Source organism: Trichosurus vulpecula, chromosome 7 (assembly GCF_011100635.1).
Source record: "Trichosurus vulpecula isolate mTriVul1 chromosome 7, mTriVul1.pri, whole genome shotgun sequence".
NCBI classification, from domain to species: Eukaryota; Metazoa; Chordata; class Mammalia; order Diprotodontia; family Phalangeridae; genus Trichosurus; species Trichosurus vulpecula.
The window spans coordinates 16308388-16326363 of NC_050579.1; the positions used below are offsets into that span (position 1 = coordinate 16308388).

The 17976-nt window shown below is 46.2% G+C and overlaps 1 protein-coding gene and 1 long non-coding RNA gene across 2 annotated transcripts in view; one reads left to right on the top strand and one right to left on the bottom strand.

Annotated features, from left to right (window-relative positions):
- The window catches only part of IGF2BP2 (insulin like growth factor 2 mRNA binding protein 2), a gene marked incomplete in the record, with an annotated part of 143170 nt that extends 139336 nt beyond the window's left edge, over nt 1–3834 (bottom strand). The window contains 2 exon segments of the mRNA XM_036768766.1: nt 2105–2165; nt 3616–3834. Coding sequence (XP_036624661.1) covers nt 2105–2165; nt 3616–3790 — 236 coding nt within the window.
- On the top strand, nt 2111–16125 carry LOC118858275. Its single transcript, XR_005010928.1, has 3 exons — nt 2111–2229; nt 10576–10748; nt 15892–16125. It is a non-coding gene; the product is annotated as an uncharacterized LOC118858275 (long non-coding RNA).
- Nucleotides 16126–17976: the final 1851 nt, after the last annotated feature.

Consider the following 17976-nt stretch of genomic DNA (forward strand, 5'->3'; position numbering starts at 1 on the left):
TTGGGAGAAGGCCCTAGAAGCCCAGCTCCCACCCATGAACACATCCACATCTGGGCCGTGACCAGCCACCCCCACCCCCCAAATCCTCCATTCCCAACTAATCACTAAGTCCAAAGGAAATTCAAATCAACTAATAAAAAAACATGAAACTCCAGGAAAAACCACCAGGCTCCAGGGCTTATGCATTCAAATGGTATGTTCGAAGTGAATCACACCCAGAGCTTAGTCTGAGAGCTGGGGAAGAGTCCCATAGCCCACATCCACAAAGAAATCTAGTCCAAGTTGGGAACTATGGAAAAGTTTTCTGCATATACCATGACCTGGGCCATGGCCAGGCCAGCCGGCCCCTGCGTCACCTGATGGAATGCTTGACCTAAAGGCCGATGCTCCAAAAGCAACATTTGTATGCATTTAAGGGAGATGGGGGGGGGGGCAGGGAGACAACAAGAGAAAAGCAAAAAAAAAAAAAAGCCTAGAACACAAACAAAAAAAGGCATTTCAGAGTAAGGCTGTACATCCTTTGGATAAATTGGTTTTAGTTTCATTGAATATCTGTCAAAAACCCTACGTTCAGAATTAAAAAGGCAATTGACCTTTGTTTTTTTTTTTAACTTAAGGCAGTTAAAAACGCAGTGTTAAGGATTCTGGTGCCACTAATAGTTAATCTTCTAACTAGTAGTCCTCGGGTGGGATCCTTCAACCTATCTTTGGGGTTTTCTGGGCCCCTGACTTGGAGGACTAGGACCCTGGACTCCCATTTCAGGTTCCACAGTCCATCAAGAGGGCTCTCTCTTCTTTCAGGAGGGGGCACTTTACCATTCTTACACTAAATTAATTACAAATCATAACTTTTTCCCTTTCACAAGCCACGGAGTCTTTGTCTCTTAATATACTACTAATTCTTCCAGTCACTGACAGTCATATAGATAATATTTTTTTAAAAAGCAACATATCAAAAGGGGGGATTGGCCCACAGTTTGAAAGGACACCTAGACCCCTCATGGGGGGGGGGCATCTGTCAAATTTGGTTGGTTCCTTTCTGAGCCTCTCTTGGCAAAAATCAAGAAAGTTCTTCCACGAGGCCGATAATTGACAATTACTAGCAACAGGAAAAACCAGGATCAAAGACTTAGGGCCTGAAGGAACTCTGGAGGTGGTCACTTAGTCCAATTCTCTCATTCTACAGATGTGGAAATTGAGGCCTAGGAAGGTTTAAGTGACTATAATGTCAAACTCTGAACCGTAACAGAATGCACAGGGAAGAGGAAGATATGGAGCTATATAGCAACCGAAGAAACGTAACAAAGAGGAAAAGATACGTTTATTTTCATTCTTATTCTCTTTCCCCACCCCCTCTCCCAATTCCAATGGACGGCTATTTCACAAGTCAAATAATTAGTCCTCTAAATACGACTTCCACAGACTTAGAAAGAACAAAATTCTGTGCCCTAAGAAATATAGGTGTCCTATCCCCTCCCTCCCCTCCCCAGCCATGCTTTTGGCTTCAGAAACGGGTCAACTTCAGCAGGGGCAAACTTTTGTTCCGGAGGAAGATTCAGCAAGGGCCCACCCTTAGAAATCATGCCTCTGAGTTTCCACACCATCTCAAGAAACACCGAAGTTGCTTTTAACTTTGCAAACCAAACACTACCGGCCCAAATTGTCTTTTAGGTAAAGAAAAGGACATAGATCCAACTATCCCAATGTGCAGCTAAGAAATATGTGCTGGTACTGTATGACTTTATCCCTCACAAAGGCCCAAAGATTGGGACTGTAAAACACTATTGGGGGCAGGGGTTAAGCCCCTCCCCCCAACCTCTCATGTCACTAGAAGGGTTTCATATCTGAAGTTTCTCTTCATCTCCCCCAACCCAAAGACTACTAATAATTCGACACCAGACAGATTTGCGGTCAGACACCTCATATACTGAAAGTAAAAATCTAAAGCCAGCGTCTTTTGTCAATAGAAAAAAGAAAAAAAAATGCATGAATAAATTCTGCTTCTCCCCCCACCCCACATCAACCAGAACTGGGAAGGCAGGAGTTCAGGTTGCAGGCCAACCACCCAAAGTCCACACAAACAAGAGAAGCAAAACTTATTTACCTCAGCTTTTTGGGGACGGAATAATCAACTTCCATGACCTTCCCATGTAATTCCACTTTACCTTTAAAATGAGAAGAAAAAAAACTTTCAGAATTTCTCAACCGAGGGCTGAGGTGGCAGGGTAGGTGAGTGAATGGGAGGGTTAAGGGAGCACCCTCAGCTGTGGCCTCGGGATCTGTACTCGGGCCACAAGGAGGGGGGGGGTGCTTATATACCAGCACTTTGTCCAAGCTGGCCCCAGGTGGGCATACACAAACTATCCTCCCCATCGTGGGAGAGGGACTCCAACCACAAGTAGCCAGAATCATGGGTGGTATGAGTGTTACAAAAGAAAAATTAATTATTTGTTTAAAGCCGCCAAATTGTAAGGATGAGCTCATCTGAAAACTGAAAACGCAGGGCTGGGGCAGCCCTGCTGTGTGCTGGTGGCCCCTGGTTGGGGCGCCTGCGTCCCGTCCGCTAACTAGGGGTCGGAGAAAAGGCTGTGGGGGCCAGGCTAAAGTTTTTCTCTTTTCCTAGCTCTTAGTTTGCGGGGGACAGGCGGATTCCCTAACGTGAGAGGGTGTCACTTTGGCCTTGGGTGTCCCGTGTCCCCCCGGGGCCCAGCGGCCGGGCGCAGCTCTCTGCCAGTGTGCGCCTGCCCGCGCGTGTGTATTTGTGCGTGTGGGAGCGCTCGCGGGTGAGCGCCTGCAGGTCTGTGCCCGGGTGTGCCCATGTGTGCCCGTGAGTGTGCCCCGTGTGGGTGCGCTCTCGCGTGCAGCTGGGACGCCGTGGCCCGGCGGCAGTGCGCTCCGCGCCCGGGCCCCCAGCCCCCTCTTTGGCTCTCCTTAACTCGGGGCCCCCGCCGAGTTTCGACAGGGCACCTCGTAAAAAGGTGCTTGAAGACGCCCGGGAGGCGGGGGACCCGTTGCCGGGACGCCCCCGGCCCGTGGCAGCTCTCAATAAAATCGGAGAAAAAAATCCGAGAAAAATACGAGCGCCCAGCAAGAGAGGAGGAGGAGGCGGAGGCGGCGGAGGAGGAGGCGGAGGCTCGAGAGGCCAGCGCTCCAGGGCCCGCGAGGGGTGGGGGCGAAGGGGGGTGGGGGCTGGTGCCACCCCGGGCGCGGGGGCCCAGGGTGAGTAGGGGTCGCTGGGCCGGTGGCGGGAGTCCGCGCGGAGAGCGCACGGAAAGCGGGGTGTCCCGGGACTGCTCAGACAGCCGCGGGAGCCGGGGCCCCCCGCGGAGGGATTTCGGGGGAGCCCCGAGAGGGCAGGAGGTCATGGTCAAGGCCACGGCAGCGGGGGCTGTGCTGCTGGGCAGCCAGGGGCAGGTCCGCTGAGGACGCCCTCGCGAAGGCTGCCTGCGGGACGGCGGTCCACGGGACGGCCGGGCGGGGAGAGGGAGCGGATCTCGGGGCGCCGGGAGCCCCGGGCTGATCTGGGGGGAGCAAAGACGACGAGGAGGTGGAAAGAGGGGAACAGAAGCCTTGGACGGGCGCGGGCCGGAGGGCTGCCGTCGGTGGGACACTCACCCGACAGGGTCTCGATGGCGCGGATGGCCCAGTTCTGGTCCGGATAGTCCACGAAGGCGTAACCCGCCTTGAGCAGCACGGGGCCGGTCAGGGGCAGCTTCCTGTCCCCGAAGAGTTGCCGGAGGTCGTCGGCGGTGACAGCGGGGCTCAGGTTGCCGATGTAGAGCTTGTTCATCGTCCGCCGCCGCTCGGGCTACCCCGGCGCCCTGCCCTGCCCTGCCCGGCGCCCTCGCCTCCTCCTCCTCCGGGTCCTTGTCGTCGCTGCGCCCTCCTCCTCCTCCTCCTTTTCGCCAGCCGCCCCCCAGCCGCCCAACCCCGAACTCAGGCTACTTTGCTTCCAAGTTGTGTGCCCGCAGGGGCCTCGGGCTCCTCGCGTCCCACGGGCGGCGGCGGCAGCACGGGGACAAAGCGCTCCCTGCCCCCCCTCTCCCCGCGGGGTGGCCGGACTGGCGGGCGGGGGGGGGAGGGGGGAGGAGCGGCAGCTGCGGGGGGAGGGGCCGGATGGGGTGGGGGCGGGGGCGGCGGCAGCGCGGGCTGGGCGCGCCTGGGTCCTCGGGCTGGAGTTGGGCGACTGTGAGTGAGTGTGTGTGGGTGCTCACCGGTCTGTGTATGAGTGGGCTCTGGGGCGGCTGGAGTCAGGGAGCCGGAGATGTGCACCCTTGGGTGTGCCTGACTTTAAGGGAGTGTTTGCGCTTGTGTTGCGGGGATGTGCCTGTTTATGTCCACGTGCGCGTAAGTTGCGGAGGTGTGGCTCAGTGAGTGTGTGTGTGTGTGTGTGTGTGTGTGTGTGTGTGTGAGAGTGTGTGTGCGTGCGCGCGGGGGTGTGCGTGCACCCCTTGGAGTTTGCGAGGTTTCGATTGTTTACGGCCGGCTGTGTGCGAGGAGTTGCGAGGTTGCGGTTGTTTACGTCCGTTAGTGCCGGAGTTGCGGGGGTGTGGCTGTGGGTTGCGGAGGTGTGGCTGTTTATGCCCTCGTGTGTGTTCAAGAGTCCCTGTGTGTTTACGTGGGTGAGAAACAGGGATGGAGGGAGGGGGGCGAGTGGAGCGAGCGCCCCCTCCCCACCCGCTCTGTCCCTGGCTCTCGCTCGCTCTCTCTTTCCCTGCCACCCCAGCGGCCGGGACTGCTGCGGGGCAGGAACACCCAGAGCTGGTCGATTTGGACCGGCCGGAGACCGGCCCTGGCCGGCGGCTCCTTGAGCGCTGGGGAAACTCGGCGGGCCGGGCCGCTTCGCGGAGAGCCCGCCGCGATCCCTGGGCTGAGCTCGCCCGTGGCTGGCCACTGGGGGGGCTGCTGCTCCGCCTCGGGCTGTGGGCGCCTTCAGCCAGAGTGGAGGCTGCGCGCCCGTGCGGATCGAGTGCTCGGCGCTTACTGTGGGAGCCCCCGGGACGGGGGGGCTTGTATGTCAGGGAGGGGGTGCGTGGGCCATGGATCCAAGAGAGTGTGTGGAGCGCTAAGCTGGCAGTGCATGGGAATGGTGGTGGGGCTCAGGGTGCCGGGCGCCCCAGGACGTCAACAAAGATTGGCCTCCTCGCCTGGAGAAATTTCCAGTCTCATAGATGGGACAGGAAGGAGGCAGGGATGCTACGGAAAAAAATTTGAACCCGGAGTTAGCTTCTAGTTCAGTTTTGCTCCTAGGCTGACCTCCGTCCAACCATTTCTCCTTCTAGTGATCCCTTTCAAACTCAACTGTGGAATAGAGATTGGTCTAGGTGAACTCTTAAGGTCATGCTAACATTCTTGGTTCTAGCTCCAACTCTGCACCAGGGCAGGTGTTCCTAATCCGAGTCCACGAATTTGAAAACATCTGATATTTGGTTTCCTTTGCAATCCTGTGTGTTTTATTTTTAATGCATTTAAAGGCATTACCCTGAGAAGGGTTAGGCTGCTAAAGGCCCAAGGGAATTCCTATTCTGAGGTCATTCCCAGTGCTGATATTCTGGGCCTGTCTCTACTCTGACAGGATCTCTCCTGCTTCCATATCTCACCTGGTTTTCATATTGTCTCTTCTAGAGATCCTTCTTTCACAGTTCATTCCAGGTTCCTTTTAGCTCTGACACATTTGGGCCTAATGGGTCATCACACCTCTGACGTTTTTGTTTCTAGGGTCTCTCTAAGATCTGGGATTCTCTTCCTTTTAGTTCTGACAGTGTCTGTTTTAGGGTCCTTCCCAGCCCTGACATTTTGAGTTCTAGGGTTGGTCTGACAATGGCTACTCCCTCCTGCTGCTGAATCCTCTGTTCTAGGTTTCTTCTTAGCTCTGACATTCTCTGTTCTAGAGTCATTCCCAGATCTGACAGTCTCTGGTCTAAGATTCCCCCTGCTCCAAGCTCTCCCATTCTGGATCCTAGGGTCCCACCCAGCTTCTTCTTTTTCCAGTACTTACCTTCAAGGGACATCATGAAGAAAGAACCTTATAAAATGGAAATGCAGCACGGCGTCATGGACAATATTCTGGACTTGAAGTCAGAAATACCTGGGTTCAAATTCTGCCTTTCACGTTCACTTGCTTCGTGACCAGGGCGAGTCACTTGAACTTTCATCTGGTCAGTCTCCTCGTCTGTAAAATGGCGATAATGTTAACTAGATTATCAACCTTAAATGATTGTTGAGGCTTAAAGAAGGCCAGGTGGTACAGCGGAGAGAGTGTGGTCTCTGCAATCAGAGGACCAGGGTTCAAATCCTACCTCTGTTACCACCTTAGTCACTAAACAGGATAGGCCTCAGTTTCCTCACCCAAGAGAGTTGGGCTACTCAGGGATCTGCTATTGTAAATGATAATGCCCAGCATTGATACAGTGCTCTGGGGAAGCTCTGACCTTGTGGTTCTGTGATAGACACCAACGTCCAAACCGGTGCCACAGAAACAGGCATCGGAAACTATGGTGGGCATCCGTGCTAGAATGTTCCTTCTGGCCTGAGACTGAACCAGACCCAGGTGGAATTCAGGAGAGAAATCAAAGACTGTTTTCTGTTTGTTTTTTAAAATTAAAAAAAAATTTAATTAGTATTGACCTATTCCGTGTTCCTCCTTGTCCCCTATCCCCCCAGCAAGAAAAATAAAATTCTTGTTCCAAAGGTAGCCAACCCCCACATGGCCCATGGCCAAAACAAAAATCTCTCAGTCTGAACTGAGCCTGGGGGCTCTGTCTGGAAGCCGGCCTCACCTCCAGTCTTCATCGTTAATTTTCCTTGGTCTTTGTGTTGATCAGAGATACTAAGGTTTTGAAAGTTAATTATCGAAAGGGAGTTTTTGAGGGAGGAAAACATCGTTTGTTGGATAAGTTGGTAAAGTCATTGGATGTAAGAAAGGAGCGGGGAAGTGAGGAAGACAGTCTGCCTCTGGCATCAAGCCTAAGGAGAAAGAAATGCAGCAGAGGGCACAGTGAGGGGAGGGAGGAGCAGAAGCTCAGACTTGGAAGGCTCCGGTGGAGGTGAGAGTGGAAGAGGCTCATGGAAGGCAGAATCTGAACAGGTTCAGGGCAGGATCCCCGTGCAAAAGGAAAAGAATTCTGGCTGATGAACATGGGAGTCACCTTGGAGGCTGCAAGGGCCTTCCAGTCTCCAAGCCTGGAGCTATGAGAATGAAAACCAAGAGAAGAAACACTCTCCAGAATATCCTGTACTCCCAACACTCTGCTGGGCACAGGAGAGAGATGCGCATTTGGAGGAACAGTGTTTGCCTTGGAGAAGTCCAGAGCCTGGGAAGAGAATAAAAGCTGCAACACACACATGACAACTGCTATAGAAACCTTCAGAACCAAAGGACTCAGCATGGTTTAGTGGAAAGAAGACTGGCCCTGCAGACAGAACCTACGGGAAGATCTTCCCTGAGAGGCCTGCCACCTTTGTGACCGCTCTGGTCCTTAGCCCTCATATGCAAAATCCTGGGGTTGGACTACATGGCATGGCCACAGACCCCTTCCAGCTCTGAGTCTTTGACCAGAATGGGGAGAGGAAAGGTCAACAAAGGAACCTTGGGGCTGGGCATTGAAGGATGGAAAGTACTCCAACCAGTGGAGAGGGAGGGTACTGCAGGTGTAGAGAATTGGGCCAGAGCATATCCTGGGCTGGGGGCAGCTCGGTGGCTCTGTGCAGTGCTGGCCCCAGAGGCAGCAAGACTCATCTTCCCGAGTTCAAATCTAGCCTTAGACATTTACTGGTTCTGTGTCCCTGGTTAAGTCACTTCACTCTGCCTTAGCTTCCTTATCTATAAAATTGGCTGGAAAAGGAAATGGCAAACCACTTCAATATCCCTCCCAAGGAAACCCTAAATGGGGTCACAAACAAACAAACAGCTGCACAACAATGCCTCAGGGTGGGAAAAATGGGGATTGAAGGGGAGTGGGATAAAGTGAGTGTGAATAGTAGGATGAGGTAGAGACCTCGCATGCCTGGCAGAGGGATAAGAATTGATCTCAATAAGAAAGGTTTTTGAGCAGAGACTGGTATAGAAGAAAGATTCTCTTGGGAGAGGTGAAGGAGGGAAGCAGCAAGACCAGTAATGGGGCTATTGGGACTGGCCTCAGTAGTGTGCTTTGCACAGTATCCGGAATAGCCTCAGCAAAGTGCTTTGCACACTACCTGGTCAAAACAGCACTATCACACACTCGCATTGTGCTTAGATCTTTTACTGACCATTTGCTCTGATTATAAAAATTTGCTTTAAAAAGACAAAGGAGGGACAAGCCTAGTATGACAGGATAACACACCCATAGAATTCAGATCATTCACATTTTCCCAACCATACAGTATCAATTCCAGCTCATAGACTCAGGAATAGCCAAGTGGGTAACATTCCTTTTCAAAGGAACACAATGGGGAAACTGATCCAGAAGGATCCCATCTTAGACTGAGGTTAAAATTGTCTTCACAGCTTCTACCCGTGCAGACCTCCACCTGAATCACATTCTCTCTGAGTAGCTTGTGATTCCTCTCAGATGGTGGTGGATTACTGACTGGAATGGGCTGGGTGCCTCAGGTGAAGCCCAGAGATCTGGGTCCAGGGACTTTGGGGTCCAGGTCCCAAAGACATGGTCTTTTCCTATTAGGGTTCCAGCATGAATTCTATCCCCCATCAGTAGGAGCTTAATAAATACAGGTTGCATTTTGAATGACTGTTGGCAAATCACTAAACTGAGCCTCGGTTTTCATAACCTTAAAATGGGACTAAGAATACCCAGAAGAGGGGGCAGCTAGGTGGCACAGTGAGTAGAGCACCAGCCCTGGAGTCAGGAGGACCTGTGTTCAAATCTGGCCTCAGACTCTTGACACATCTACTAGCTTTGTGACCTTGGGCAAGTCACTTAACCCCAATTACCCTGCCAAAAAAAAATACCCAGAAGAACTTACCCCTTCATGGAGGTGGGAGGTCCATAGGGGTTACACATTGCACATGTTTTCAGATTTCTTACAAATGTATCTTTTTTGATACTTTTATTCATCTCCCAAAAGTACTAATTGTCCTAAGAGATGAATCTCAGGGAGGGAGAGAATTACTTGGGATAACTGGTAATGGAAGAAACAAAAGATAGCAATAAAAACTGCTTTTTAAAAAAATGTAATTGGAAAATGGTCAAAATAAATAAAAATACAACAAAATATTGTTTTAAATACCTGGAGGACCTGTTTTCTAAAGTTGCTCTGAGGAGCAAATGAAGTAAGGTATATAAAATGCTTTGTTAGCCTTCTCATGCAGGGGTGGGGAACCGTCAGCCTTTGGATTCAGTCAAACGGCTGCCCTTGAGCACCTAGAGGGCTACATGTGGCCTTGAGGCCACAGGTTCCCCACCCCTGTCTAGTGCCTAAAAATGTCAGTTATTATGATTTTTCAAGTCCCTCCCTCCCCTTCCAGTTCTGGTGTCTGTTATCTGTGTTCCCATTCTTTCTTTTGCATTAGAGAAAAGGAAGGGAAGGAAGAAATAAAAGAGAGAGGGAGGAAGAGCAGAGCAGAGAAGGTGATTAATCAGGTATGGCCTGCTGGTATTATTGGAGGTACCAAGGACCCAGCGACATTTCAAGTAGAACCTGTAGCCAATAAACAAGCAAACCCCTAAAGATTTTGCACAATTAAACAGCATCCAAAAATGTGCAAAGGAAAGTTAGCGAAGTCGGGAAGTTATAGCGATGAGCAAAGTGAGAAATATTTAAACTATTCCAATGACATAAATATAGCATAACATTAATTACTAGCTGACTTTTTATAGCCCTCTAAGGTCGATGAAGCACTTTACATGCAAGGCCTTAATTGATCCTCACCCTATGGTATAAGTGCCATTAATAGTCCCATTTCACAGGAAAGGAAAGTGAGATTCAGAGAAATGAAGTGGTTTGCCCAGGGTCATGCAGTTAACCTGTGCCGGGAGAGGGATTCAGACCCTTTGTGATTGCAAGCCCAGCATTCCATCCGTGACCATGGGATGCATTTCAGCGCTCCCTGAATGTCATCCCATCGCCCCCCTCTCCCAAACTAGGTCAGATCAATACCCAGGGACACTTAGGTAGCTAGATGGCACAGTGTCCAAATAGCATGTTGGAGCTGGGAGTTAGAAGACCTGTGTTTGAATCTCGCCCTAGATACCCGCTGTGCCATCTCCGGTTGTTATTCAACCTCTTAGCCTCAGTTTCCTCTTCTGTGAAATGGAGATAATAGAGTCTATTAAATGTCAAGCACCGCATCCATGCTAGGCGTTATTATTCGCAATAGCAGATCCCAGTACCATGGTAGCACTCTAGGGTTTGAGTAGCCCAACCCTCTCATTTTATAGGTGGGAAAACTGAGGCTCAACATGTTTAGTGACTTGCCCACGATCACACAGACAGTAGTAGAGGTGGGATTTGAACCTAGATCCTCTGATTGCAGAGACCATACTCTCTCCAGTGTACCACCTGGCCTTCTTTAAATTTAAGCCTCAACAGTCCTTTGAGGTGGGTACTCCAGTGAGTAATATTCCCGTTTTACAGATCAGGAGATTGACGAGCTGAACGTTCAAGTAACTCACCCTGGTCATGAAGCAAGTGAACGCGAAAGGCGGAATTTGAACCCAGATATTTCTGATTTCAAGTCCAGAATATTGTCCATGACGCCGTGCTGCATTTCCATTTTATAAAGTTCCTTCTCCATGATATCCTTCGAGGTAAGTACCATAAATACAAGAGGCCTTCCCTTTGAGGTTATGCCCAATTTATCTTGTATGTATCCTCTTTGTACATCATCTCTTCCCATTCGATTGTGAACTCTTCGAGGTCAGGAACTATCTTTTGCCTGTTTTTGTATACCTAGAACTTAGTACCATGCCTGGCATATATTAGGTGCTTAATAAATGTTTATTGACTGACTAATTACAGGTGAAAAAAGTAGATCTGAGGGAGGCAACTGGGCTTGGCCTCAGATCCCATCCCTGGGCTGGGAAGGCTCAGAGGCAGCCCTGGAACCTGGGTTTTCTAACTCAAAGCTCTTCCTTCTGGGCCAGGCTCCTTGTAAGCCCGAGTCAAAGCAGACCGAGCCCAGAATCTGTCTGCTACAACTCCCTCCACAACCAAGCGGCTCCAGCGCATCAAGGCTTTCCTTTCATTTGGGGAAATCAATCCCAAGGAACTCACCCAAGAAAGGGCAAAAAAGACATTTCTGCAAAGGTATTTATTCAGAGCTAATAAAAACAAAACTAGAACAGGATAAATGCTCAGTGATTGGATGATGACTGGGTGGGCTGTGGGTGGGAGACACTGTGCTAAATGAGTTTTGTACAGACTAGAAGTCAGGAAGGCCTGGGTTCAAATTCTAGCTCAGTCACCCAATATCTTTGAATGTTGACTTGTACAGTCGATATAATGATACTGTTAACCCTTACCGTACCATAAGGCTCAAATGAACAGCTGAATTATAAAGGTCTTTGCAAACACTACAGCCTGAGATAAATGTCAGTTATTGTGGTGTATCGACACCATGCTGCGATAGTTAATGATAAATAATATCGGAGACAGCTAGGTTGCTCAGTGGTTAGCGCACAGGGCCTGGAGTCAGGAAGACAGGTTCAGTGCAGCTTCAGACACTTACTAGCTGTGTCACTTTGAGCAAGCCACTTAACCTCTGTTTGCTTTAATCCATTGGAGAAGGAAATGGCAAGCCACTCCACTATCTTTGCCAAGAAAACCCTACGGACAGTCTGGTCCACAGGGTCAGAAAGAGTCAGACATGACTGAACAACAAAAACCAATGACTTCTACTGCCACCCATTACACCCTGCTGGAATGACGTTGATTTTATTTTGTCATAGCCAGTCAACAGTATCTTCTGTGTGCCAGGCATTGTGCTAAGCTCTCAAGATACAAAGAAACAAAAACAGGCCCTCTTCTCAAGGACTTCACGTTCTAAGAGGGTGAACAACATGAATACAATTGTGTAAAAGCAAGACACATACAGGATTCATTGCGATCATCTCAGAGGGAAGGCACCAAAAGTCAAAGAAGACTGGAAAGACTTCTTGCAGAAGGTAGGGCTTTTAGCTTGAAGGATGACAGGAAGTGAAGATCAGAAGGAAGAGAGTGCCAAGCACAGGCCAGCCATCAAAAATGCCGGAGGGACAAGGGAATGTCTTCAACTGGAGGCCCGTATTGCTATATCCCAGATCATGTGGAGGGGAATAAGGCATAAGAAGGACTGCAAAGGAAGGAAGGGGCCAGATTATGAAGGATTTTGAACATCCACATATCTATTTGATCCTGGAGGGCATAGGGAGAGAGTAGAATTTCTGGAATGAAGGGTGGTAGTAGTGAAGGTGATATGGTCAGACATGTCCTTTAAGAAAATCAGCTTGACCGCCCAATGGAGGAAGACCTGGAGGGCAGAGAGGCTTGAGGCCGAGAGTCTGACGACCCCCAGGTTATTAAAATACTCCAGGCATGAGTCGATGAGGGAGGGGCTATACCAAGGTGGTGGCCATTTCAGAGGAGAATAAGGGAGTGTATCCAAGAGATCTTATAAAGGTAAAACCCTTCCATTGGGAATGGCCAAACAAATTATAATGGAATATTATTATGCCATAAGGAAGGACTGACTGAACAATTTCACAGGCAATGGGGAAGGCATTTATGATCTGATGCCAAGATCAAATGAGATCGCCTACGTAAAGGATGGGCAAACCTGAAAACTCCCATGTAAATGCTTAGATAATACTATGAGCTATTTTTTTTTTTTGGAGCAAAGCAGAGTTAGGAAAACAGATTATCCAATGACAACATTACAGAGAGAAACAACTTGGAAGGACTTTAGAATTCTAGTCAGTGCAGTGATAAACCAGGAGTCCAAAAGAATAAAGCTGAAGCAGGCCACTCACCTCCAGCCAGAGAGATCTGGGGAACTAAACATGCAGAAAGAGGCATTAATTTTCAGGCATGGCTAACATGGGAATTTTTTTTCCTGGGCTATATAGGTATGTATTGAGAGAATTCTTTGGAGGGGGGAGTAGTATTTTTTTTTCAGATTTGCTTATTGGGATGTATTAGTGAAAGGACCAGTAAATTTTTAAAATATTTGGTATTTGGAAAAAAAGAACAATTTTAAAAGAAAATTTTAAAAAAAGAAATGTTCTCCTGTCTGCCACCCTAAGCCCAAGGAAGACCTGGCCAAGTTCCAAAGTGAAACACTCAAAAAGAGGGAAAGAATGGAAGCTTTCAAGGGCTCAAATAGCCTACTGAAGGTTGGTTCAGTGGCCCAGTGTTTTTGATGCTACCCCAGTCGTGAGAAACAAGGAACTGGTCAAAAGTTGCTATCCCTTAGCAACAGGACAAAATATATGTCTTCACAGGAAGGTAAAGATTCTTTGTCTTTTTTTGTGTCTTGGCCCCCCGCCCGCTAGCAGACTAGTGAAGTCTATGGACCCATTCTCAGAATATTGTCTTATGCACAAAATGAAACATTGGATTACCAAGGAGATAAAATATATTGAAATTACATTATCAAAATACTATAAAAATAAGTTCATAGATGGCAGATTGAGAGCCATCACAACATGGAGATCAGAGACTGTGCCGCGCTCCAGGGGAAGTGCTCCAATCCACCCTTGCTCTCCCTCCAGTTAAATATTTGCCATTCCCAGCAAAGCAACTGGGATGCTTGTGGCACATTTGTCCATACCTTAACTTCTGGATGGTTTCTGATCTGGGAAAGCCCAATTGTTATCCTTTCAAGTATGTCCTGCAGTGCCTTTCATAACATTCTCTCAATAAAGTCTACATGACATAGTTCTTAACAACCTCCTGAGTACTGTACAGAGTTCTAGTGATGTATTGAACACTGTTCTTAAATAATCCCCAAATTAAATCTTTGGTAGGGCCTAGACCTACCACAGCTGGCAGATGTGGAGATTACAGTCATCCCCAAATACAAAGTTATAAGAATTCAACAAGCAAGCAACATTTTACAAAATTCTTATGGTACTGGCTCCCTTGGTGCTATAAAGAACTTATTCCAACCCAAAATAATTAGGAAAAAACAAAAAATAAATAAAAAAAAACAAGTAACGAATATGGGGGACAGGTAAGAAAAAAAGTCCCACTTAACCCCAATTGCCTCCAAAAAAAAGAAAGCTTGCAAGGAAAAGAAGGAAGGAAGGAAAGAAAAAGAAAGAAAGTGTCCCATCTCAGACAAAAAGTTTAGGCCCAAATGAGTTTCCAAAACATGTGGGGACTGGGACTAGGGATTGGGACTGCCTGAAAGTTAGCCCTTCAGGTAATGTCTCAGGTTACAAATCAAACTGTCCAGGGTGAATATTCAGCCATCTTTGAGACAATTCCCTCATCATGGAGACCAAAGGACTTATCAGGAGTATGTGTTATATGTGTCCTTCAGCAAGGGTCTAGAGCACATGGCCTATGAGGAGAAGCCAGTGGGTACGTTTCAGTCAATGGGATGTGTCTCAGTCCAGCAGCTTAGGGGGTCACCCTTATCACCGCTGTTACGGGGGACAACGATATTAAAAATCCTAATAATAATAACATCTACCTCACAAGGTTGTTGGGAGGGTCAAGTGAGGTAACGTACGGATAGTGCTGGCAGTCTTAAAGCACTAGCTATCATTTATTGTTAAAAAGATGGAATTGCCCGAGACAGTTCACCAAAATATATTCAAAACCTGTTTGCATGACTACACATGTGTAACCTATATCGAATCGCTTGCCTTCTTAATGAAGTGGTGGGTAGGGAGGAAGAGAGCTTGGAACTCAAAGTTTTAAAAATGAATGTTAAAAATTGTTTTAACATATAACTGGGGAAAGTCAAATACTAAATAAATTTCAAAAAAATATTCAAAACACGGAACTTCTTTTGAGAAGCATACCTCTACAGGATGTCTTTTCCTATCACCCCAATTCCTTGGGTTTTTTTCTCTTCCTACCTCCCATTAACTTTATTTTGTACGTACTGACTTCTGTATGTGTTATATTCCCCATTAGAATGTAAGTTCCTTTAGGGTAGGGATTGTTTTGAGTTGTTTGTTTATTTGTTTTAACTTTTTCTTAGTATTACCAACCTTTAACACAGTGTCTAGCATACAGCAGACACTTAATTTTGTTCATTCATTCATCTTCCAGCTCTGACTTTCTGTCTTCTATTTCTCTTTATTTAATACATGTTTATTGATTCATTGATCAGACTGTCAAATACTGGTTCTTTATTTGTGAATGGGACAGTAGAGGAGCACCCCCCCCCAAAAAATAAGATAACCTTAAATAACAGTGACTTCAAAGGAGAAAAATAAATTCTAGGGAAGAGAAACATAGTAAGATAACCTATGACTGATCTCGAAACCGTTTTGTTACCATCTTTGCTTATTAAACCAGGTCCCTCCATCTTTTGTTCTTATCATACCAATACCAGGGTGTGGCTCTAGATGAGCCAAAGGGATGGCTCAGATATCTTAAGGGGATTTCCTGGTTATTGTTTTCGTCAAGGCAATGGATCAAAATCATGTAGGTTTTCTTTCACTGAAAGACGATTTTCCAAGAATCAATGAAGCTCACGTCAAAGAGGGGGCATTTGTGGGTCCTCTAATAAGGGAAATGTTAAAAGATGAACATTCTGGAAACTGTTTGGATGAAGTTGATGGAGGTACATGGGAATCATTTTTAAAAGTGATTAAAATCTTTTGGGGAAACTTTGAAGCAGAATGTTACCAAGAAACTGCCAGTAGTCGCCTCAAAGCTTATGAAACCATGAGTTGGAGCCTGTCACTTGAGAATCATTTCTGGAATTCACATTTGGATTTTTTCCTGGAAACTTAGGTGTGATCAATGATGAGCAAGAGAAACATTGTCATCCTAAACCCCCAAGAGGGAGAAGCTATGTCAGGGTAAGGGAAATCTAAGCATACGTGCTATTGGACACAGAGGAAGGATGCTGCATGAGCAAAATACAACAGGAAATCATCAGCTAAATTTTAGGTGAGCTGAATGAGAGCAATTTTGTTTACTAAAACATGATTTTTTTGAAATATGAAACTGTGATTCCTGTGAAAATGGTGGATGACAGACAAAATTAGGGGTCCTAATTTTACTTTAGCAAAATACTTTAGTGCTTTAAGCTTTTAAAATAATTATAGTAATAGATTTTGGTTTTGTATCACTTTCATTTCCATATACATCCTTCTCCCCCTTCTACCAATCGATCAATAAATATTTATTAAGCACCTACTATGTGCTAGGTACTGCACTGAATGCTGGTATCAAGCACTACCCATTGAAACATCCCTTATATCAATGAACAAAAAGAAAAAAAGGAAGACTAAAGAAAGCTGATCAGCAAAACTAACCACGTCTGAGAGTGTGTGCAATGTTCCATACTTTCCCACCTCTGACAAGAAGGGTGGGAGGTACATATTCTCAATTTGGATGCTGTATTTACATATTTATTACTGTGATAGGAAAAAAAAAAAGAACACCTTTTGGAAGGGTTGTTCAGTGTATTCTGCCTTGAAATGTAAACATTTGTGTACCTGTCTTTTTCTAAAAGATGATAAATTTGGTTTCAGTACACCATATGTAGTACCCACTTCCGCCTCCACACACAGACTCCCAATTAAACCTCCCACCATGTACAACCCCTGACAACAGTTAAGTCAGATGGCATATGGGTAATTTCAACTGAGCGCATGTGGGATCTTAAATACAATTTCTTGCCATAAGCCTTGCTAGCCTGGGGGTGGAGTGGGGTGGGGTACACTTTCTAAATCAGAACCACTTTTGTCCAAAGTTTTTGATCTGACTTTTATTGTCATTTTAAGTTCTCTCCATTTATATAATTTTCGTAATGGTCTGCATTTTTTAGGATCTGTTCTTTTCCCCTCTGCATGATTTCATACTAATCTGTCCATATTTCTTTGAAAAAATTTTTTACCCAAATAAAAAATGAACAAGATGAAGTCACGATAGAAAAGACAGAAAAAAGAATAATCACAACCTACCATGTGTAATTATATGCCAACAAAACTGATCATTTAAAAAGGATGACAGATTTTCCAAAAGGGAGATTAAAAATAGATTTTTAATCGATGTCGTTTCCCAATAAATGTCCCCCCATTAAAAAAAAAAGTAGAATCAACTAAATAAGCAAGACTTAGAGGAAAAGTCTTTTTATCACTCTATCTTGGTGCTTAGCCCAATGCCTTGCCTGTAGTAGTCTCTGATAAATGTTTGATGAATTGAATTCCTTTATTTCAGTGAAATCTATGATTTGTATCTATATCAATCCTATGTGTATCTTGCCATGTTACTGCCCAGATATTTGTTTTATGTTTAAGTTGTATTTCTTTTTTTCCCTCTTTCTGGTTTTTTATTAATAATAGGGAGAATTCTAATAATTTCTGTGGATTTATTTTGCATCCTGTGTTGTATTATTTGTATCCATACTAATTATTTCAATTTTTCTGGTTGATTCTCTAGGGTTTTCTAAGTAAATTATCATATTCTTGGTAAATTAAAATAATTTAGCCCCTTTTCTGGCCAATGCTTAATTTGTATAATTTCTTTTTCTCAACTTAATATGTTGGTTTCACTTATAGAATTGTGTCAAATACACTTATACTATTATGTCAATTAGGAATTAGGCATAAAACAGGGTACATGTTGCTTCACCGACCTATTAGGAAAACTTGCAATATTTTTCCATTCTAAATAATGCAATATCTTGATTTTAAAGAAATGCTTTTAACCATATGCTATGTTGGGGTTTTAAATGCATGTTTTTATTCATGTATTAAGAAAGGGTCCTTTCCAAAGCTTTTTAGTTTAGTATTATTAAAAAATATGTTAACTGTTCCAGGCTTGGGGGGAGTGGGGTTACAAGCATAAATGAGCACAATATTTTATTGA